Below are 20,264 nucleotides of genomic sequence, written 5' to 3' on the forward strand. Positions count from 1 at the left end.
GCATCCAATCAGTCTCTCAGAATCATCCCACAGCTATTAAGCCACGCCCCTAGCAACAATTTTGGGCACCCTAGCAACATCTCCCATAGACTGCCATTATAAAATGCCAGGATGGATATCTTTGCAGCACAGTGTCATAGAGCCTTGGGGGTGGGCTCATTTTACCCAGACATCCAATCAGTCTCTCAGGATCCTAATTGAGGTATTAAGCCACGCCCCTAGCAACCACTTTTGAGCACCCTAGCAACATAACATTTAAACAGTTATATCTCGACATCAGAACATCGTAGAGACACGGGGGTTGGACCGTTTTACTTGTGACTCGGAGTGTAATAACTGGCCACATCATTGGCCACTCCCAAGCCACGCCCCTAGCAACCAAATATGAGCACCCTAGCAACCGAATAAACAAAGCCTTATATCTCTGGATCCGAACATCATAGAGACATGGGGTTTGGGTCTTTGGGTCATGTTAGCTTCATGCTAGCTTAATGCTAAGTCATACTAGCTTCATGCTAGTTTCATGCTAGCTTAATGCTAATTTCATAATAAATCTTGCTAACTTCACGTTAAATCATGCTAGCTTCATGCTAACTTCATGTTAACTTCTTGCTAATCATGCTAACATCATGCTAGCTTCATGTTAATCATGCTAACATCATGCTATCTTTATGCTAATCATTCTAACATCATGCTAACTTCATGCTAATCATGCTAAAATCATGCTAACATCATGCTAGCTTCATGCTAATCATGCTAGCTTCATGCTAATCATGTTAGCTTCATGCTAGCTTCATGCTAATCATGCTAACTTCATGTTAATCATGCTAACATCATGCTAACATCATGCTAGCTTCATGCTAATCATGCTAGCTTCATGCTAATCATGTTAGCTTCATGCTAGCTTCATGCTAATCATGCTAGCTTCATGCTAATCATGTTAGCTTCATGCTAGCTTCATGCTAATCATGCTAGCTTCATGTTAGCTTCATGCTAGCTTCATGCTAACATAATGCTAATCATGCTAACATCATGCTAATCATGCTAGCTTCATGCTAATCATGTTAGCTTCATGCTAGCTTCATGCTAATCATGCTAGCTTCATGTTAGCTTCATGCTAACTTCATGCTAACATAATGCTAATCATGCTAACATCATGCTAATCATGCTAGCTTCATGCTAATCATGCTAGCTTCATGCTAATCATGTTAGCTTCATGCTAGCTTCATGCTAATCATGCTAGCTTCATGCTAGCTTCATGCTAATCATGTTAGCTTCATGCTAGCTTCATGCTAATCATGTTAGCTTCATGCTAGCTTCATGCTAATCATGCTAACTTCATGCTAATCATGTTAGCTTCATGCTAATCATGCTAGCTTCATGCTAGCTTCATGCTAACTTCATGCTAATCATGCTAACTTCATGCTAATCATGCTAACATAATGCTAATCATGCTAACATCATGCTAATCATGCTAGCTTCATGATAATCATGCTAGCTTCATGCTAATCATGTTAGCTTCATGCTAGCTTCATGTTAACTTCATGCTAATCATGCTAACATCATGCCAACTTCCTGATAATCATGCTAACATCATGCTAATCATATTAACATCATGTTAGCTTCATGATAATGATGTTCGCTTTATGCTAGCTTCATGCTAATCATGTTAACATCATACTACCTTCACGTTAATTATGCTAACATCATGCTAACTTCATTGTAATCATACTACCTTCAATAAACAAAGCCTTATATCTCCACATCAGAACATCGTAGAGACACGGGGGTTGGACCGTTTGACTCGTGACTCGGAGTATAATCATACATTGCCCCCAGAATTTTGCCACGGCAAGCACCACTTCACATTTTCTTCAGGAAATGTACCTATCTAGTTATTATTATTCTTCTGGTCCACACTTTTTCTCACAGTAACTCCTCCTAGAGCTTTCAAGCTACACCCACAAAACTTTACAAAATTTTTAAGACTGGTACGTAGATTGGTGCTATGACTTTTCTAACTGATGGGACCTACCGAATTCCTAAACGGGGCGCTCAAACACCCCAAATTTTCCATTGACTTAACATTGTGACAAACTTTGACGGTTCATAGCTGCAAGCGAGAAATTTGTAGAAACTTGTGGGTTATCACAGTTGAAGAGGCTGGCAGGCTCTGTAAGAACATACATCACATTGGGGTGTAAGTTTCACCCCTGGGGTGTAAGAGGCCCCCAAATTTCCCCATTGACTTATAATGGGGCAGGAAACATGCCCATATAAGGGAATAAAAGCGTCCCAGATGGAATATCTTTACTTTAGAGTGTCGTAGAGATATGTGGGTGGGCTCATTTTACTCAGGCATCCAATCAGTCTCTCTGGATCGTCCCATAGCTATTAAGCCACGCCCCTAGCAACCATTTGTGTGCACCCTAGCAACATCTCCCATAGACTGCCATTATAAAATGCCCAGATGGATATCTTTGCAGCACAGTGTCACAGAGACATGGGGGTGGGCTCATTTTACTCAGGCATCCAATCAGTCTCTAAGGATTCTTATTGAGGTATTAAGCCACGCCCCTAGCAGCCAAATATGAGCACCCTAGCAACATAATAAACAAAGCCTTATATCTCTGGATCCGAACATCATAGAGACATGGGGGTTGGGTCTTTTGGTCATGTTAGCTTCATGCTAGCTTCATGCTAAGTCATACTAGCTTCATGCTAGTTTCATGCTAGCTTTATGCTAATTACATAAAAAATCTTGCTAACTTCATGCTTATTCATGTTAGAATCATGATAGCTTCATGCTAATTCATGTTAGCATCATGCTAGCTTCATGCTAATTCATGTTAGCATCATGCTAGCTTCATGTTAATTCATGTTAGCATCATGCTAGCTTCATGCTAATTCATGTTAGCATCATGCTAGCTTCATGCTAATTCATGTTAGCATCATGCTAGCTTCATGCTAATTCATGTTAGCATCATGCTAGCTTCATGCTAATTCATGTTAGCATCATGCTAGCTTCATGCTAATTCATGTTAGCATCATGCTAGCTTCATGCTTATTCATGTTAGCTTCATGCTAACTTCATGCTAACTTCATGCTAATTCATGTTAGCATCATGCTAACTTCATGCTAATTCATGTTAGCATCATGCTAGCTTCATGCTAATTCATGTTAGCATCATGCTAGCTTCATGCTAACTTCATGCTGATTCATGTTAGCATCATGCTAGCTTCATGTTAATTCATGTTAGCATCATGTTAATTCATGTTAGCATCATGCTAGCCTCATGCTAATTCATGTTAGCTTCATGCTAGCTTCATGCTTATTCATGTTAGCTTCATGCTAACTTCATGCTAACTTCATGCTAATTCATGTTAGCATCATGCTAACTTCATGCTAATTCATGTTAGCATCATGCTAGCTTCATGCTAATTCATGTTAGCATCATGCTAGTTTCATGCTAATTCATGTTTGCATCATGCTAGCTTCATGCTAATTCATTTTAGCATCATGCTAACTTCATGCTAACTTAATGCTAATTCATATTAGCATCATGCTAGCTTCATGCTAATTCATGTTAGCATCATGCTAGCTTCATGCTAACTTCATTCTAATTCATGTTAGCATCATGTTAGCTTCATGCTAATTCATGTTAGCATCATGCTAGCTTCATGCTAATTCATGTTAGCATCATGCTAGTTTCATGCTAATTCATCTTAGCATCATGCTAGCTTCATGCTAATTCATGTTAACATCATGCTAGCTTCATGTTAATTCATGTTAGCATCATGCTAGCTTCATGCTAAATTATGCTAGCATCATGCTAGCTTCATGCTAATTCATGTTAGCATCATGCTAGCTTCATGCTAATCATGCTAACTTGATGCTAGCTTCATGCTAATCATGTTAGCTTCCTGCTAGCTTCAGGCTAATCATGCTAGCTTCATGCTAAATCAGGCTAGCTTCATACTTAAACATACTAACAGCCAGATAGCCTACTAAACTAAACTTCTGTCAAACCGTTTTAAACGTTCAGGCCAGGCTTTGTCAAGCCAACATAAAGTTTGTCAACAAACTTTTCTATCTAGTTATATTTTATTCTTACATCTGCACGTTTTTTCGGCACCTAACTCGTCCCGCACGGTTTGTCGTAGACCCATGAAAGAGGGCTCAAATCAACGGGCTTATTAAGGACACGACTGCTATGACTTTTATAAGCGATCGGGTGCAGGATTTTCGAAAGGGGGGCGAAAAACCACCCGAAAAATCCCATTGACTTAACATTGAGCCCAACTTTGACGAGTCATAGCTCCACTCGAGGATTTTGTAGAAACATGTAGGTTACAACATTTGGAGAGGGTGGTAGACTCTGTAAGAACATATATCACAATGGGGTGTAAGTTGTACCCCTGGGGTGTAAGAGGCGCCCAAAAGTGCCCCAATGAAAAGTCAATGGGGGAAAATCCCATAGACTTAACATTGCAAAAACTTTGACGGGTCATAGGTACGAGCGAGGATTTTGTAGAAACATGTGGGTTACATTATTTGAAGAGGGTGGTAGACTCTGTAAGAACATAGATCACATTGGGGTGTAAGTTGTACCCCTGGGATGTAAGAGGCACCCGAAATTTCCCATTGACTTATAATGGGGCAGGAAACATGCCCATATAAGGGAATAAAAAAGTTCCAGATGGGATATCTTTGCTTTACAATGTCGTAAAGACAAGGGGGTGGGCTCATTTTACTCAGACATCCAATCAGTCTATCAGGATATTCCCAAAGCTTTTAAGCCACGCCCCTAGCAACCACTTTTGAGCACCCTAGCAACATAAAATTCAAACAGTTATATCTCTGCATCAGAACATCATAGAGACACGGGGGTTGGACCGTTTGACTCGTGACTCAGAGTGTAATCATTATGGGATGCCATTTTTTTCCCTAGCAACCAAATACAGTACCCTAGCAACAGAGTAAACAAAGCCTTATATCTCCGCACCAGAACATCGTAGAGACACGGGGGTTGGACCGTTTGACTCGTGACTCGGAGTGTAATCATTATGGGATGCCAATTTTTTCCCTAGCAACCAAATACAGTACCCTAGCAACAGAGTAAACAAAGCCTTATATCTCCGCACCAGAACATCGTAGAGACACGGGGGTTGGACCGTTTGACTCGTGACCCGGAGTGTAATCATTATGGGATGCCAATTTTTTCCCTAGCAACCAAATACAGTACCCTAGCAACAGAGTAAACAAAGCCTTATATCTCCGCATCAGAACATCGTAGAGACACGGGGGTTGGACCGTTTGAGTCGTAACTCGGAGTGTAATCATTATGGGATGCCAATTTTTTCCCTAGCAACCAAATACAGTACCCTAGCAACAGAGTAAACAAAGCCTTATATCTCCGCATCAGAACATCGTAGAGACACGGGGGTTGGACCGTTTGACTCGTGACTAGGCGTGTAATCACTATGGGATGCCATTTTTTCCCATAGCAACCAAATACAGTACCCTAGCAACAGAGTAAACAAAGCCTTATATCTCCGCCTCAGAACATCGTAGAGACACGGGGGTTGGACCGTTTGACTTGTGACTCGGAGTGTAATCATTATTGGATGCCAATTTTTTCCCTAGCAACCAAATACAGTACCCTAGCAACAGAGTAAACAAAGCCTTATATCTCCGTATCAGAACATCGTAGAGACACGGAGGTTGGACCGTTTGACTCGTGACTCGGCGTGTAATCACTATGGGATGCCAAATTTTTCCCTAGCAACCAAATACAGTACCCTAGCAACAGAGTAAACAAAGCCTTATATCTCAGCATCAGAACATCGTAGAGACATGGGGGTTGGACCGTTTGACTCGTGACTCAGAGTGTAATCACTATGGGATGCCAATTATTTCCCTAGCAACCAAATACAGTACCCTAGCAACAGAGTAAACCAGGCCTTATATCTCCGCATCAGAACATCGTAGAGACACAGGAGTTGGACCTTTTGACTCGTGACTCGGAGTGTAATCACTATTGGATGTCAAATTTTTCCCTAGCAACCAAATACAGTACCCTAGCAACCGAATAAACAAAGCCTTATATCTCCGCATCAGAACATCGTAGAGACACGGGGGTTGGATTGTTTTACTGGTAACTGGGAGTATAATCATTCTTAGAAGATTTTGTCCCCGAAATTTGCCACGGCAAGCACCACTTCACATTTTCTTCAGGAAATGTACCTATCTAGTTATTATTATTATTCTACCCCAAATTTCTGACACTAACTCGTCCTAGGGCTTTCAAACTACATGCACCAAATTTTCCACAGACCTTCAGACTGGTCTGACTTAGTGTGCTATATCTTTTCTAACTGATGGGACCTTCCGAATTCCTAAACGGGGGGCTCGAACACCCCAAAATTTCCATTGACTTAACATTGAGACAAACTTTGACGGGTCATAGCTGTGAGTGAGAAACTTGTAGAAACTTGTGGCTTACCACATTTAAGGAGGCTGACAGGCTGTGTAAGAACATACCTCACAATGGGGTGTAAGCTGTACCCCTGGGGTGTAAGAGGCCCCCAAAATTTCCCATTGACTTATAATGGGGTAGGAAACATGCACATAAAAGGGAATAAAAACGTCCCAGATGGAATATCTTCACTTTAGAGTGTCGTAGAGACATGGGGGTGGGCTCATTTTACTCAGGCAACCAATCAGTCTCTTAGGATCACCACAGATCTATTAAGCCACGCCCCTAGCAACAATTTTGGGTACCCTAGCAACATCTCCCATAGACTACCATTATAAAAAGCCCAGATGGATATCTTTGCACCAGAGTGTCATAGAGACATAGGGGTGGGCTCATATTACTCAGGCATCCAATCAGTCTCAATGGGATTCTTATTGAGGTATTAAGCCACGCCCCTAGAAACCAAATATGAGCACCCTAGCAACATAATAAACAAAGCCTTATATCTCTTGGTCTGAACATCATAGAGACATGGGGGTTGGGTCTTTGGGTCATGCTAGCTTCATGCTAGCTTCATGCTAAGTCATACTAGCTTCATGCTAGTTTCATGCTAGCCTTATGCTAATTTCATGCTAGCCTTATGCTAATTTCATGATATAGCTTGCTAACTTCATGCTAAATCATGTTAGCTTCATGTTAAATCTTGTTAGCTTCATGTTAATTAGTGCTAGCTTCATGCTAATCATGCTAACTTCACGTTAAAGCATGTTAGCTTCATGCTAATCATGCTAACCTCATGCTTACTTCATGCTAATCATGCTAGCCTCATGCTAGCTTCATGCTAATCATGCTAGCATCATGCTAGCTTCATGCTAATCATGCTAACCTCATGCTTACTTCATGCTAATTATGCTAGCCTCATGCTAACTTCATGCTAATCATGCTAGCTTCATGTTAATCATGCTAGCATCATGTTAGCTTCACGCTAATCATGCTAGCATCATGCTAGCTTCATGCTAATCATGTTAACATCATGCTAGCTTCATGCTAATCATGTTAGCATCATGCTAGCCTAATACTTATCATGCTAGCTTCATGCTAATCATGCTAGCTTTATGCTAATCATGCTAGCATCATGTTAGCTTCATGCTAATCATGCTAGCATCATGCTAGCTTCATGCTAATCATGCTAGCTTCATGCTAATCATGCTAGCTTCATGCTAATCATGTTAGCTGCATGCTAATCATAATAGCTTCAAGTTAGCTTCATGCTAGCTTTATGCTAATCATGCTAACATCATGCTAACTTCATGCTAATCATGTTAACATCATGCTAGCTTTATGCTAATCATGTTAGCATCATGCTAGCTTCATGCTAATCATGCTAGCATCATGCTAGCTTCATGCTAATCATGCTAACATCATGCTAGCTTAATGCTAATCATGTTAGCATCATGCTAGCTTCATGCTAATCATACTAGCTTCATGCTAATCATGCTAGCATCATGCTAGCTTCATGCTAATCATGCTAGCATCATGCTAGCTTCATGCTAATCATGCTAGCATCATGCTAGCTTCATGCTAATCATGCTAGCATCATGCTAGCTTCATGCTAATCATGCTAGCATCATGCTAGCTTCATGCTAATCATGCTAGCATCATGCTAGCTTCATGCTTATCATGCTAATCATGCTAGCATCATGCTAGCTTCATGCTAATCATGCTAGCATCATGCTAGCTTCATGCTAATCATGCTAGCATCATGCTAGCTTCATGCTAATCATGCTAGCATCATGCTAGCTTCATGCTAATCATGCTAGCATCATGCTAATCATGATAGCTTCATGCTAATCATGCTAGCTTCATGCTAATCATGTTAGCTGCATGCTAATCATGATAGTTTCAAGTTAGCTTTATGTTAGCTTTATGCTAATCATGCTAGTTTAATGCTAATCATGTTAGCATCATGCTAGCTTCATGCTAATCATGCTAGCATCATCTTAGCTTCATGCTAATCATGCTAGCATCATGTTAGCTTCATGTTAATCATGCTAGCATCATGCTAGCTTCATGCTAATCATGCTAGCATCATGCTAGCTTCATGCTAATCATGCTAACATCAGGCTAACTTCATGCTAATCATGCTACCTTCATACTTAAACATTCTAACAGCCAGATAGCCTACTAAACTAAACTTCTGTCAAACCGTTTTAAACGTTCAAGCTACGCTTTTTCAAGCCAACATAAAGTTTGTCTTCAAACTTTAATATCTAGTTGCTTTTAAACTTATTATTATTATTATTATTAGTGGTGCTTGCATTTATGCAAGGCATCACTATTATTATCTTGCATACTTAAAGCCTTATATCTCCGCATCAGAACATCGTAGAGACACGGGGGTTGGACCGTTTGACTCATGACTCGGAGTGTAATCATTATGGGATGCCATTTTTTTCCCTAGCAACCAAATACACTACCCTAGCAACCGAATAAACAAAGCCTTATATCTCAGCATCAGAACATCGTAGAGACATGGGAGTTGGACCGTTTGACTCATGACCCGGCGTGTAATCACTTTTGGATGTCAAATTTTCCATAGCAACCAAATACAGCACCCTAGCAACCGAATAAACAAAGCCTTATATCTGTGCATCAGAAAATCGTAGAGACACGGGGTTTGGATCGTTTTACTCGTGACTGGAAGTATAATCATATACTGTCCCCCGAAATTTGCCACGGCAAGCACCACTTCACATTTTCTTCAGGAAATGTACCTATCTAGTTATTCTTCTTTTTCTGGACACTTTTTCGGCGCGTAACTCGTCCCGCACTGTTTAACGTAGTCCCATGAAAGAGGGCTCAAATCGACCGGATTATTGAGGAGAGGTGTGCTATGACTTTTATAAGCGATCGGGTGCAGGATTTCTGAAAGGGGGGTGAAAAACCACCCGAAAAATCCTATTGACTTAACATTGCGCCCAACTTTGACGAGTCATAGCTCCGCTCGAGGATTTTATAGAAACATGTGGGTTACAACATTTGAAGAGAGTGGTAGGCTCTGTAAGAACATGGATCACAATAAGGTGTAAGTTGTACCCCTGGGGTGTAAGAGGTGCCCAAAAATGCCCAATGAAAAGTCAATGGGGCAAAATCCCATAGACTAACATTGCGGAAAACTTTGTCAGGTCATAGGTCCGAGCGAGGATTTCGTAGAAACATGTGGGTTACAATATTTGAAGAGGGTCGTAGGCTATGTAAGAACATACATGACATTGGGGTGTAAGTTGTACCCCTGGGGTGTAAGAGGCACCCGAATATTCCCATTGACTTATAATGGGGCAGGAAACATGCCCATATAAGGGAATAAAACAGTTCCAGATGGGATATCTTTGCTTTACAGTGTCGTAGAGATAAGTGGGTGGGCTCATTTTACTCGGGCATCCAATCGGTATCTCAGGATCATCCCAGAGCTATTAAGCCACGCCCCTAGCAACAATTTTGGGCAGCCTAGCAACATCTCCCATAGACTGCCATTATAAAATGCCCAGATGGATATCTTTGCACCACAGTCTCATAGAGACATGGGGGTGGGCTCATTTTACTCATTTTACATCCAATCAGTCTCTCAGGATCCTTACATAAGGTATTAAGCCACGCCCCTAGCAACCACTTTTGAGCACCCTAGCAACATAAAATTCAAACAGTTATATCTCAGCATCAAAACATCGTAGAGACACGGGGGTTAGACCGTTTGACTCGTGACTCGGCGTGTAATCATTATGGGATGCCAATTTTTTCCCTAGCAACCAAATACAGTACCCTAGCAACAGAGTAAACAAAGCCTTATATCTCCGCATCAGAACATCGTAGAGACACGGGGGTTGGACCGTTTGACTTGTGACTCGGACTGTAATCATTATGGGATGCCAATTTTTTCCCTAGCAACCAAATACAGTACCCTAGCAACAGAGTAAACGAAGCCTTATATCTCCGCATCAGAACATCGTAGAGACACGGGGGTTGGACCGTTTGACTCGTGACTCGGAGTGTAATCATTATGGGATGCCATTTTTTTCCCTAGCAACCAAATACAGTACCCTAGCAACAGAGTAAACAAAGCCTTATATCTCAGCATCAGAACATCGTAGAGACACGGGGGTTGGACCGTTTGACTCGTGACTCAGAGTGTAATCACTATGGGATGCCATTTTTCCCCTAGCAACCAAATACAGTACCCTAGCAACAGAGTAAACAAAGCCTTATATCTCCGCATCAGAACATCGTAGAGACACGGGGGTTGGACCGTTTGACTCGTGACTCGGCGTGTAATCACTATGGGATGCCAAATTTTTCCCTAGCAACCAAATACAGTACCCTAGCAACAGAGTAAACCAAGCCTTATATCTCAGCATTAGAACATCGTAGAGACACGGGGGTTGGACCGTTTGACTCGTGACTCGGAAGGTAATCACTAGTGGATGCCGTTTTTTTCCCTAGCAACCAAATACAGTACCCTAGCAACAGTGTAAACAAAGCCTTACATCTCCGCATCAGAACATCATAGATACACGGGGGTTGGACCGTTTGACTTGTGACTCGGCGCGTAATCACTAGTGCAGTGTTTCCCAACCCTGGTCCTCGGGCACCCCCTCCCAGAAAGTTTTAGATGTCTCCTTATTTAAAACACCTGATTCGACTCATCAGCCTCCTTCTAAAATGGTAAACATGTCTCCCTAACAAGCTGATGATTTAAATCAGGTGTGTTAAATAAGGAGACATCTAAAACTTTCTGGGAGGGGGTGCCCGAGGACCAGGGTTGGGAAACACTGCACTAGTGGATGCCGTTTTTTTCCCTAGCAACCAATTACAGTACCCTAGCAACAGCGTAAACAAAGCCTTATATCTCCGCATCAGAACATCGTAGAGACACGGGGGTTGGACCATTTGACTTGTGACTCGGAGGGTAATCACTAGTGGATGCCATTTTTTCCCCTAGCAACCAAATACAGTACCCTAGCAACAGAGTAAACAAAGCCTTATATCTCCGCATCAGAATATCATAGAGACACGGGAGTTGGATCTTTTTACTTTTGATTTGGAGCATAATCATATACTGTAGCCGGAAATTTGCCACGGCAAGCACCACTTCACATTTTCTTCAGGAAATGTACCTATCTAGTTATTCTTTCTTATCCCCCAAAATTTCTGACACTAACTCGTCCTAGAGCTTTCAAGCTACATGCACCAAATTTTCCACAGACCTTCAGACTGGTCTGACTTAGTGTGCTATATCTTTTCTAACTGATGGGACCTTCCGAATTCCTAAACGGGGGGCTTGAACACCCCAAAATTTCCATTGACTTAACATTGAGACAAACTTTGACGGGTCATAGCTGTGAGTGAGAAACTTGTAGAAACTTGTGTCTTACCACATTTAAGGTGGCTGACAGGCTCTGTAAGAACATACATCACAATGGGGTGTAAGCTGTACCCCTGGGGTGTAAGAGACCCCCAAAATTTCCCATTGACTTATAATGGGGCAGGAAACATGCCCATATAAGGGAATAAAAGCGTCCCAGATGGAATATCTTTACTTTGGAGTGTCGTAGAGACATGGGGGTGGGCTCATTTTACTCAGTCATCCAATCAGTCTCTTAGGATTGCCCCAAAGCTATTTAGCCACGCCCCTAGCAACAATTTTGGGTACCCTAGCAACATCTCCCATAGACTACCATTATAAAAAGCACAGATGCATATCTTTGCACCAGAGTGTCATAGAGACATAGGGGTGGGCTCATATTACTCAGGCATCCAATCAGTCTCAATGGGATTCTTATTGAGGTATTAAGCCACGCCCCTAGCAACCAAATATGAGCACCCTAGCAACATAATAAACAAAGCCTTATATCTCTTGGTCTGAACATCATAGAGACATGGGGGTTGGGTCTTTGGGTCATGTTAGCTTCATGCTAGCTCCATGCTAAGTCATACTAGCTTCATGCTAGTTTCATGCTAGCTTTATGCTAATTTCATAATAAATATTGCTAACTTCATGCTAAATCATGTTAGCTTCATGTTAAATCTTGTTAGCTGCACGCCAAATAGTCCTACCGTCATGCTAATCATGTTAGCATCATGCTAATCATGCTAGCTTCACGTTAAATCATGCTAGCTTCATGCTAATCATGCTAACCTTATGCTTACTTCATGCTAATCATGCTAGCTTCATGCTAATCATGCTAGAATCATGCTAGCTTCATGCTAATCATGCTAGAATCATGCTAGTTTCATGCTAACATCATGCTAGCTTCATGTTAATCATATTACCATCATGCTAGCTTCATGCTAATCATGTTAGCATCATGCTAGCTTCATGCTAATCATGCTAGCATCATGCTAGCTTCATGCTAATCATGCTAGCATCATGCTAGCTTCATGCTAATCATGCTAGCATCATGCTAGCTTCATGCTAATCTTGTTAGCATCATGTTAGCTTCAAGCTAATCATGCTAGCTTCATGCTAGCTTCATGCTAATCATGCTAGCTTCATGCTAATCATGCTAGCATCATGCTAGCTTCATGCTAATCATGCTAACATCATGCTAGCTTCATGCTAATCATGCTAACATCATGTTAGCTTCATGTTAATCATGCTAGCATCATGCTAGCTTCATGCTAACATCATGCTAGCTTCATGCTAATCATGCTAGCATCATGCTAGCTTCATGCTAATCATGCTAACATCATGTTAATCATGCAAACATCATGTTAGCTTCATGCTAATCATGCTAACATCATGCTAGCTTCATGCTAATCATGCTAGCATCATGGTAGCTTCATGCTAATCATGTTAGCATCATGCTAGCTTCATGCTAATCATGCTAGCATCATGCTAGCTTCATGCTAACATCATGCTAATCATGCTACCATCATGCTAGCTTCATGCTAATCATGCTAACATCATGCTAGCTTCATGCTAATCATGCTAGCATCATGCTAGCTTCATGCTAATCATGCTAGCATCATGCTAGCTTCATGCTAATCATGCTATCATCATGCTAGCTTCATGCTAATCATGCTATCATCATGCTAGCTTCATGCTAACATCAGGCTAACTTCATGCTAATCATGCTACCTTCATACTTAAACATTCTAACAGTCAGATAGCCTACTAAACTAAACTTCTGTCAAACCGTTTTAAACGTTCAAGCTATGCTTTTTCAAGCCAACATAAAGTTTGTCTTCAAACTTTAATATCTAGTTATTCTTGTTATTCTTCTTTTGAGTTTCAAGAAATAGTAGAATATGTCATTAAGTGTTCCTCTAGCTCAATTGGTAGATCATTAAGTTAGCAGTTCAAAAGGTTTTATTCCCAGGGAACACACATGCTGACATACTTATATAAAAATGAATAGCTTAAATGCACTGTAAGTTTATTTTGATTAGTGTCTGTCCAATAGTACATAATGATGACAGTTTAATTTATGTTGAATAATTTTAGATCAGAGTGCAAAGGAGTCTACAAAACCAGAACATGAAGCAGAGAGGTGTGTGGAAGGAGAAATAGCAGGATCTGTAGTCAAAGGTGTTTGCCCACAGAATGAGGTGTTTTATGTATCATCTAATGTTGTCACCATCTTACCATCATGTAAGTAATTCAACTAAATTTTTATTAATTTAAGTTCATTTTATGTTTCTTAAAATGCTACTATTGGAATAACGTCTTGCTGTTAAAGGTAGGGTAAGCGATTTTTGAAAAATGCTTCTTTGGTAAAACACACTTGTAGCCTTGCTTGACACTTGTTCTACTGCAAGTCTTTGAGCTTCCAGCATGATCTATGTCTATGTAAACTGAGCCAAACTATTCACACATTAAAACACACAGTACTATAAAAACACATTCGACCTGGTTTTATAGTAATGCACATTGCACATGCACTCATTTATGACATTGTTACCTGGTACATGTGGGGCGGGTCTATCAAAAGTGGCTCCAGATCTTTTTGGGGTGGGGACAGCAGTTACCAGAAATGGCTTGCCCTGCCTTTAAAGATATATTAAGAGTAAAAGGTGACATTGTGTATCTTTGTTATTTGATATCTCAATAGTGTATGTTCCACGCCTGCCATTTGTGGATGAGTCACTTATCAATTACAATGAACGGGACCTCTTGGGTGAAGGATCTTTTGGAAAGGTGTATAGAGGTTCTTTTCAGGGAACACCAGCTGCCATAAAGAGGATTCCATATGGCATAGCAGGACTTGAAGATCGGGACATACAGCATGAGATTCTCGTCTCACTGTAAGATGTTTGTTAAAAAAGAAGATTGTTTTGGGAGAAAGACATTGTTTTTATTAGATTATATATTGTTAATTGCTTGGGTTTTGTTGATAGCCTGGTGAATGCCTGCTATTTGTATTCCCAGACGACTGAGCCATCCCAATATTGTTCGACTCATGGCAGCAGCCCGCACTGACAACACCTTTTTGCTGGCCAATGAATACATTCATGGCACAACCCTGGATCATGTGATACACAATGGCAATGCTTGTGTTAAGGTGAGAGTGTGTTTTTTTGTCATGATGTATACAATGTAATAGTTTTTCCTTTAAAGCTGCAATCTTTATTTTGTTTAAAAATAAACAAAAATTATTATTGAGCAAGATAAAGACAGTGTTCAAAACTGTGACCTTACTATATCCTTATTCACATTGGTAAGCTCAAAATAATAATTTTAAATTTGAGCTGTCAGGTATGATTTCACTGAAAATGTATGATGTCATTCAACCTCAACTTTGTTTTAGATGGCAATGGAGGCAGTGATGGTTATGAATTGCAGCTTTTTATTTTTTGAAGTAGCATAAGATTTGTGATGTGCATTCAAATCTCTCTACTGTTTTTATTCTATTTTAAAAACTATTTTAATTCCCTCATAGTTTGAAGGAAACGACAGTCATTTTGTTGCCCTTGACATATCCTTGGCCGTTGAATACATTCACTCAAAAAATGTCATTCATCAGGATCTAAAGCCTGAAAATATTTTGGTAAGTTATCGGTTTACTAGAGAAAGTAAAAAACAAACAGTAACAGCTTGGCACAAGGATGTTAAAACAAAGCTTTATAACATTTGAAGCATATGTAGAAAATATAATTTGTGGAAATACTTTACAGTAAGGTTGAATCCGTTAACCATTATATAAGCAATACTTCTATCTAGAGCATTTATTAATCTTAGTTCATGTTAATTTTGACATACTGTACTAATACATTTAAAATCAAGTGTTGTAACTGTTAACATTAATTAATGCACAATTAACTAACATTAACAAGAATAAATAAATGCTGAAAAACTATACTGTTCATTTTAGTTAATGCATTTACTAATGTTAACTAATACAACCTTTTTGTAAAGCGTTATCTTTTTATATTATAAATCTGTATATTTGAACTCTTTTCTTTTTAATTGTCAACAGATTGACAGATTCTCTAAAAAAGCTGTACTTACTGACTGGGGACTAGCCAACATAAGGGACACTGTTGTACTACGACAAGGAAGCAGAATTACCGAAGGCAGGTTAGGACCAATGGGTGGAACTTTTCTTTACATGGCTCCAGAGTGTCTTATTGAGTTTGAAGAGGCTTCTAGAAGCTCTGACATCTGGTCTTTGGGAGCAACATACCTTGAACTTTTCACAAAGTTAAAGCCCTGGACAGTAAAAAACCAAAAGCAGTTGTCTGGCCTAATGACCAAAAATGCACAGCCACATGCTCTTGAACATCTGTGTGAAAAATACAGTTTCATTGCCATGATGCTACACTATGACCCAGCATCAAGACCTGAAGCTTCATCAGTTGTTCTCTCTCTAAAAAAAGTTGAAGGGCCAGATTATCTGAGTCGTTATGGTTACACGTGGTGAATGTAACTAACTGTTGTGACCTTGGAACTGTATTAGAAGTTCAGTTTTTGGCCTACTGCTGTGTTATTTATACATCTGTCAGAATGTTCCATATTGCTACTGACATGTTTGAATATTTGCTGCGTTTTGCAGTTGTAAAGAGCAAGTAGCTCAGATCAGTAAAGATAAGTCTTGATGGAATTCTTGTTTGGACATTTTTATTCAATAAGCACTACTACACATTTTAAGTACTTAAACTTGAAATCGCTATAAAACACTTAATAATTGAAACAGCTAGAAGGTCTCATTAGCCAGTAGCTCATATATTTCATTTGCTTCTGCAAATGTGGATGGTATGTGAATGTCTCTTCTTTCAATGCATGCAACGAATTTCTCCACCAGCATAAGGTAAGCTGCTAGAGACCCATCTGAAGATAATGGGAAGTTTGCGTCTCTAAGAATGGCCTCTGCAATTGTTCTGAATGTTTCATTCGCCACCAACAAAGGCTCATCTGTAGCACACACAAGTTGTTCTGCATATTGCAGAAGGTCATCATACACTTTGCAGAGCATATCAGCAAAACCTACATTGAAGAGAGTAAGATGCATTTAGAAATAGGCTACTGCTTTCTAACCATTTGAATTTATATACATTTGAGACTAACTGTACCTTGAGGAGGTAAAGTGAACAGAACGTCCGGCTTTCCGAATGGACCTGCAACATTGCGCTGCTTGCGAATGTCATGAGTGTTCCATAGTCTTTGTTCTGTGGTCAGCTCTTTCTGGAGAAGGGGAAGGTGTGTGTATTGCAGGCAATTTCTGTTGGTCAACATCATCTGTTTATTTTATTTGACTCTACAAGTTCATTTAATTTGCAGTAAACAACCAGCCTTAACTTACATATGTACTGAATTGTCCAAATCAAGGATCCCTGATTCCATCATAGTCTAAAATAAAAGTGCATAAAATTGCCATCAATAATCAACATTTATTTGCAATTTGGAACGTCTGACTAAAGAAAATAAAATCCTGACCTCAAATGTCACCTGCCATTTTTTGATCCAGGTTTTCTTCAAGATGCTGTTGAAGAATTCAGCTCTCTAATGAGGAAAAAAAAGAATACAATAATACACCAACCACTCTAAACATTTATACAAGACTAATTGGATTACATTATGACAATAAGTAAGGGATAATTTACAGTCAACAGGTTGTTAGTGCACAATAAAATCCAACAGGGTAATCAAGACCCTAAATTAATGATATCATTTATTGCTTTAAATCAATGGTTCTAAATTCCAGTCCTCTGCCCCCCCCCTCCAAGAACATTTTAGATGTCTCCTGATATGAAACACCTGATTCATGTCATCAGCTTGTTAGTGTGTTAAGGATCCTAATGAGTGAAATCAGGTGTTTTATATAAGGAGACATCTAAAACATTCTGGGAGGGCAGTCCCAAGGACTGGAATTGAGAACCACTGCTTTAAATGACTACTTTCTACATAAGTAAATAATTGGACACAAAATATTAATATTTAAAATAGATGATATTTAGAATAACAAAAGAAATGCAAAAGCAATTGGGTTACTTTTAATTAAATCATATGTTGGCTATTTTTGTTTTAAACTTTCTTGTATAATACAGGTTTGTCTGCACAGCACATACTCCAAAAACATTTTAAACGAATGTTTAATTAAATTATGCAGTGATTAAGCAACAACGATTACATGCCTGATTGTGGACTGATTTGCCCACTCTGAAAGAATCTCGTCCATGATCACTAGCCTGCCTGAAGTGAAATGCCACTTGCATCTGTCCGACAATAAGGTTTTCCTTTCCTCTGTCTGCCCGAATAAATGGATGGATAGGCTAGTATAGAGAGATAGGCAGACAGCCAGATAGCATAAGGTTAGCATATCTTCGTGTAGAAACTAAGTAAACAAACAATTAACATACTGGTGCATGCTGGCTTGAGGGGGTCCATGATCCTGCCTGAAATGGGTGTAACTTTATGCGATCTTCAGCACAAACGGTTTTGGCAGCATGTCTCTAATCCTGGAAGGTGAGTGAAGCACGTCACGTCTGTTCGCGGGGACCAGCGACCCAAACGCACTCACTTTCTTACAGCCAGTAGCAGAATGGCAATCGAGAGAGTCGGGACTTTCCCGGTGGGCCGACCTGATAATAGCTATACATTTCGAGTTATATTAGCAACACCGTCTGGCGGCGTGATGTGCGCCGGTTCCCGCAGCCCGCTGGTCAAACTGTGCAGGCAGCCTCTGCTCAATAAAGTATATAAAAGTGCTCAACCTGTTCGGCAGGTCCAAACATGTACAGGATTTATAAAAATACGGTGATCAATGAGCGGTTCCTCCTCAAATGGCTTAGCCTGTCGTGATGTAAAAAGCCGCCGAACGCCTGTTTATTACAGTATGTATGCGGTCGGATCCGAGTGTGCTGCAGCTGCTGACTGCTACTGCGTATAAAATGATCGTGTGATTCGTTATAATCGCATAAACAATATAACAAAGCATCCTTTTATTTCACAAAACAATATATTTGAGATATTATTTGATAGACTAGTAAGTGTGGATTAAGGATGTTTAAAAATCTCTAGCCTGGTGGTCAGGACATGAATGGATCAAATCAGCAGATTTGCGAAGTTTTATTTATCTCCACATATATCATAAATAATAATTAGCAAGATAACTTTGCAGTATAACACATTATATATTTCCTACGATGTATATATGATTTCCAAATTATATACGTAAGTATTAAACAGCATAAATGTCTCATCTATCTCTATGGCTCTGGCTGAGTCTTTCTCCACTTCTCCCCAACGTGACGTCATCGCAGAATTGCGTTAAAAAAACCGTTAATACCAAAAACGTAAAAAAAGTGGTCTTTAAGACCATTTTTGAGACATTTTAAAAATTATACACATATCTTGAGTGATTTATGTACCCATTAATCGACAGTGGTGGTTAACCTGCAACATACACTTTAACTTTTTCACATGACTGTATAAAGTGTATATACACAATTTTGTCATTAAGAGTTGCAAGCAGCCAAAAATACATACCGTTGTGTTCCCAAACAGCATCATAGAAGTACCTTGCAATGAAGCTCTGCTGTCGGTTAGAGGTGCCAACCTTAAGCCAAAGAATTTTCCTAGAAAATCTATTAAGACATGCAACTTCAAAGCATAAAATTACTTAAACAATACAACACTGCAAAACAATAAATCAAATGTTTAGATCTCAGTGCAAAAAATTGAGAATAAAAGCCAAATTAATTCTAATGTATGTACTGTACAAGTTACATACCCATCAATACCAAGATGCACCCATATTCCAAAGAATTTCAATTTGTCATTTCCTGCAACCAATTATAAAAGATGTGTCACCATAGATGTATAATACAAAAATCTATTTTTGAGACAAAACATCAAGATTCAAAAACATTATAGTTCTGTCAAAAAACGAAAATTCTGGCATTTTTTTACTTTGTTTACTATGTCTTTGAAATGTCTTAGCAACTTTTTGTGTTCCACAATAGAATATTTTTCATACAATGAAGTGAATGGTGACCAAGCAGGTTTTATATGAGGCTTACAACAAAAGGATGGATAAATAATGATTTTTTTAAAGGTTACCCTGTTAATAGTACTTACCATCAATGTGCCAAGTATAATTTGGTCCACGACTAAAGTAGTTCCTTCGTTCAATTTTTTTTTTTCCCAGGACATCTTCTAATAATAACAATGGCATAAAGATCTCCCATTATTACAACTACATCGTTCCTAGAAATAAACAGACAAAGGAACACAATAACTATTGGCAATAAAAACCTTAATTATTGGACAAACTGATTAATTCAGGTGTGT

General features: G+C 39.5%; 2 protein-coding genes and 1 long non-coding RNA gene across 6 annotated transcripts in view; 1 reads left to right on the forward strand and 2 right to left on the reverse strand.

The window, feature by feature from the left end:
* LOC129415447 (uncharacterized) overlaps nt 1-16,575 on the forward strand; it is a 79,562-nt gene extending 62,987 nt beyond the window's left edge. For all 3 annotated transcript variants that reach the window (XM_073860580.1, XM_073860581.1, XM_073860582.1), the window contains 5 exons: nt 13,980-14,126; nt 14,587-14,779; nt 14,904-15,036; nt 15,415-15,522; nt 15,952-16,575. In XM_073860580.1, coding sequence (XP_073716681.1) covers nt 13,980-14,126; nt 14,587-14,779; nt 14,904-15,036; nt 15,415-15,522; nt 15,952-16,395 — 1,025 coding nt within the window. In that variant the 3' untranslated portion in view covers nt 16,396-16,575. The remainder of the gene's footprint in view (nt 1-13,979; nt 14,127-14,586; nt 14,780-14,903; nt 15,037-15,414; nt 15,523-15,951) is intronic.
* On the reverse strand, nt 16,571-18,252 carry LOC129415450 (uncharacterized). Of its 2 annotated transcripts, none has more exons than XM_073860588.1 (5): nt 18,107-18,252; nt 17,409-17,474; nt 17,275-17,321; nt 17,045-17,193; nt 16,571-16,802 (listed from the first exon to the last, which is right to left on the reverse strand). In XM_073860588.1, exons 1-5 carry the CDS (start codon nt 18,185-18,187, stop codon nt 16,669-16,671), a joined length of 477 nt encoding a protein of 158 aa, XP_073716689.1. In that variant the 5' UTR covers nt 18,188-18,252; the 3' UTR covers nt 16,571-16,668. The 2 variants fall into 2 exon arrangements, with proteins under 2 accessions (XP_073716689.1, XP_073716688.1); XM_073860587.1 differs by having other exon boundaries at nt 16,571-16,958.
* A 788-nt stretch (nt 18,253-19,040) lies between these two features.
* LOC141358820 (uncharacterized) lies at nt 19,041-20,177 on the reverse strand. The gene is made up of 3 exons (XR_012365278.1): nt 20,052-20,177; nt 19,705-19,756; nt 19,041-19,558 (listed from the first exon to the last, which is right to left on the reverse strand). It is a non-coding gene; the product is annotated as an uncharacterized lncRNA (long non-coding RNA).
* Between the last annotated feature and the right edge of the window lie 87 nt (nt 20,178-20,264).

This window comes from Misgurnus anguillicaudatus, chromosome 22 (assembly GCF_027580225.2).
Source record: "Misgurnus anguillicaudatus chromosome 22, ASM2758022v2, whole genome shotgun sequence".
Classification (NCBI taxonomy): domain Eukaryota; kingdom Metazoa; phylum Chordata; class Actinopteri; order Cypriniformes; family Cobitidae; genus Misgurnus; species Misgurnus anguillicaudatus.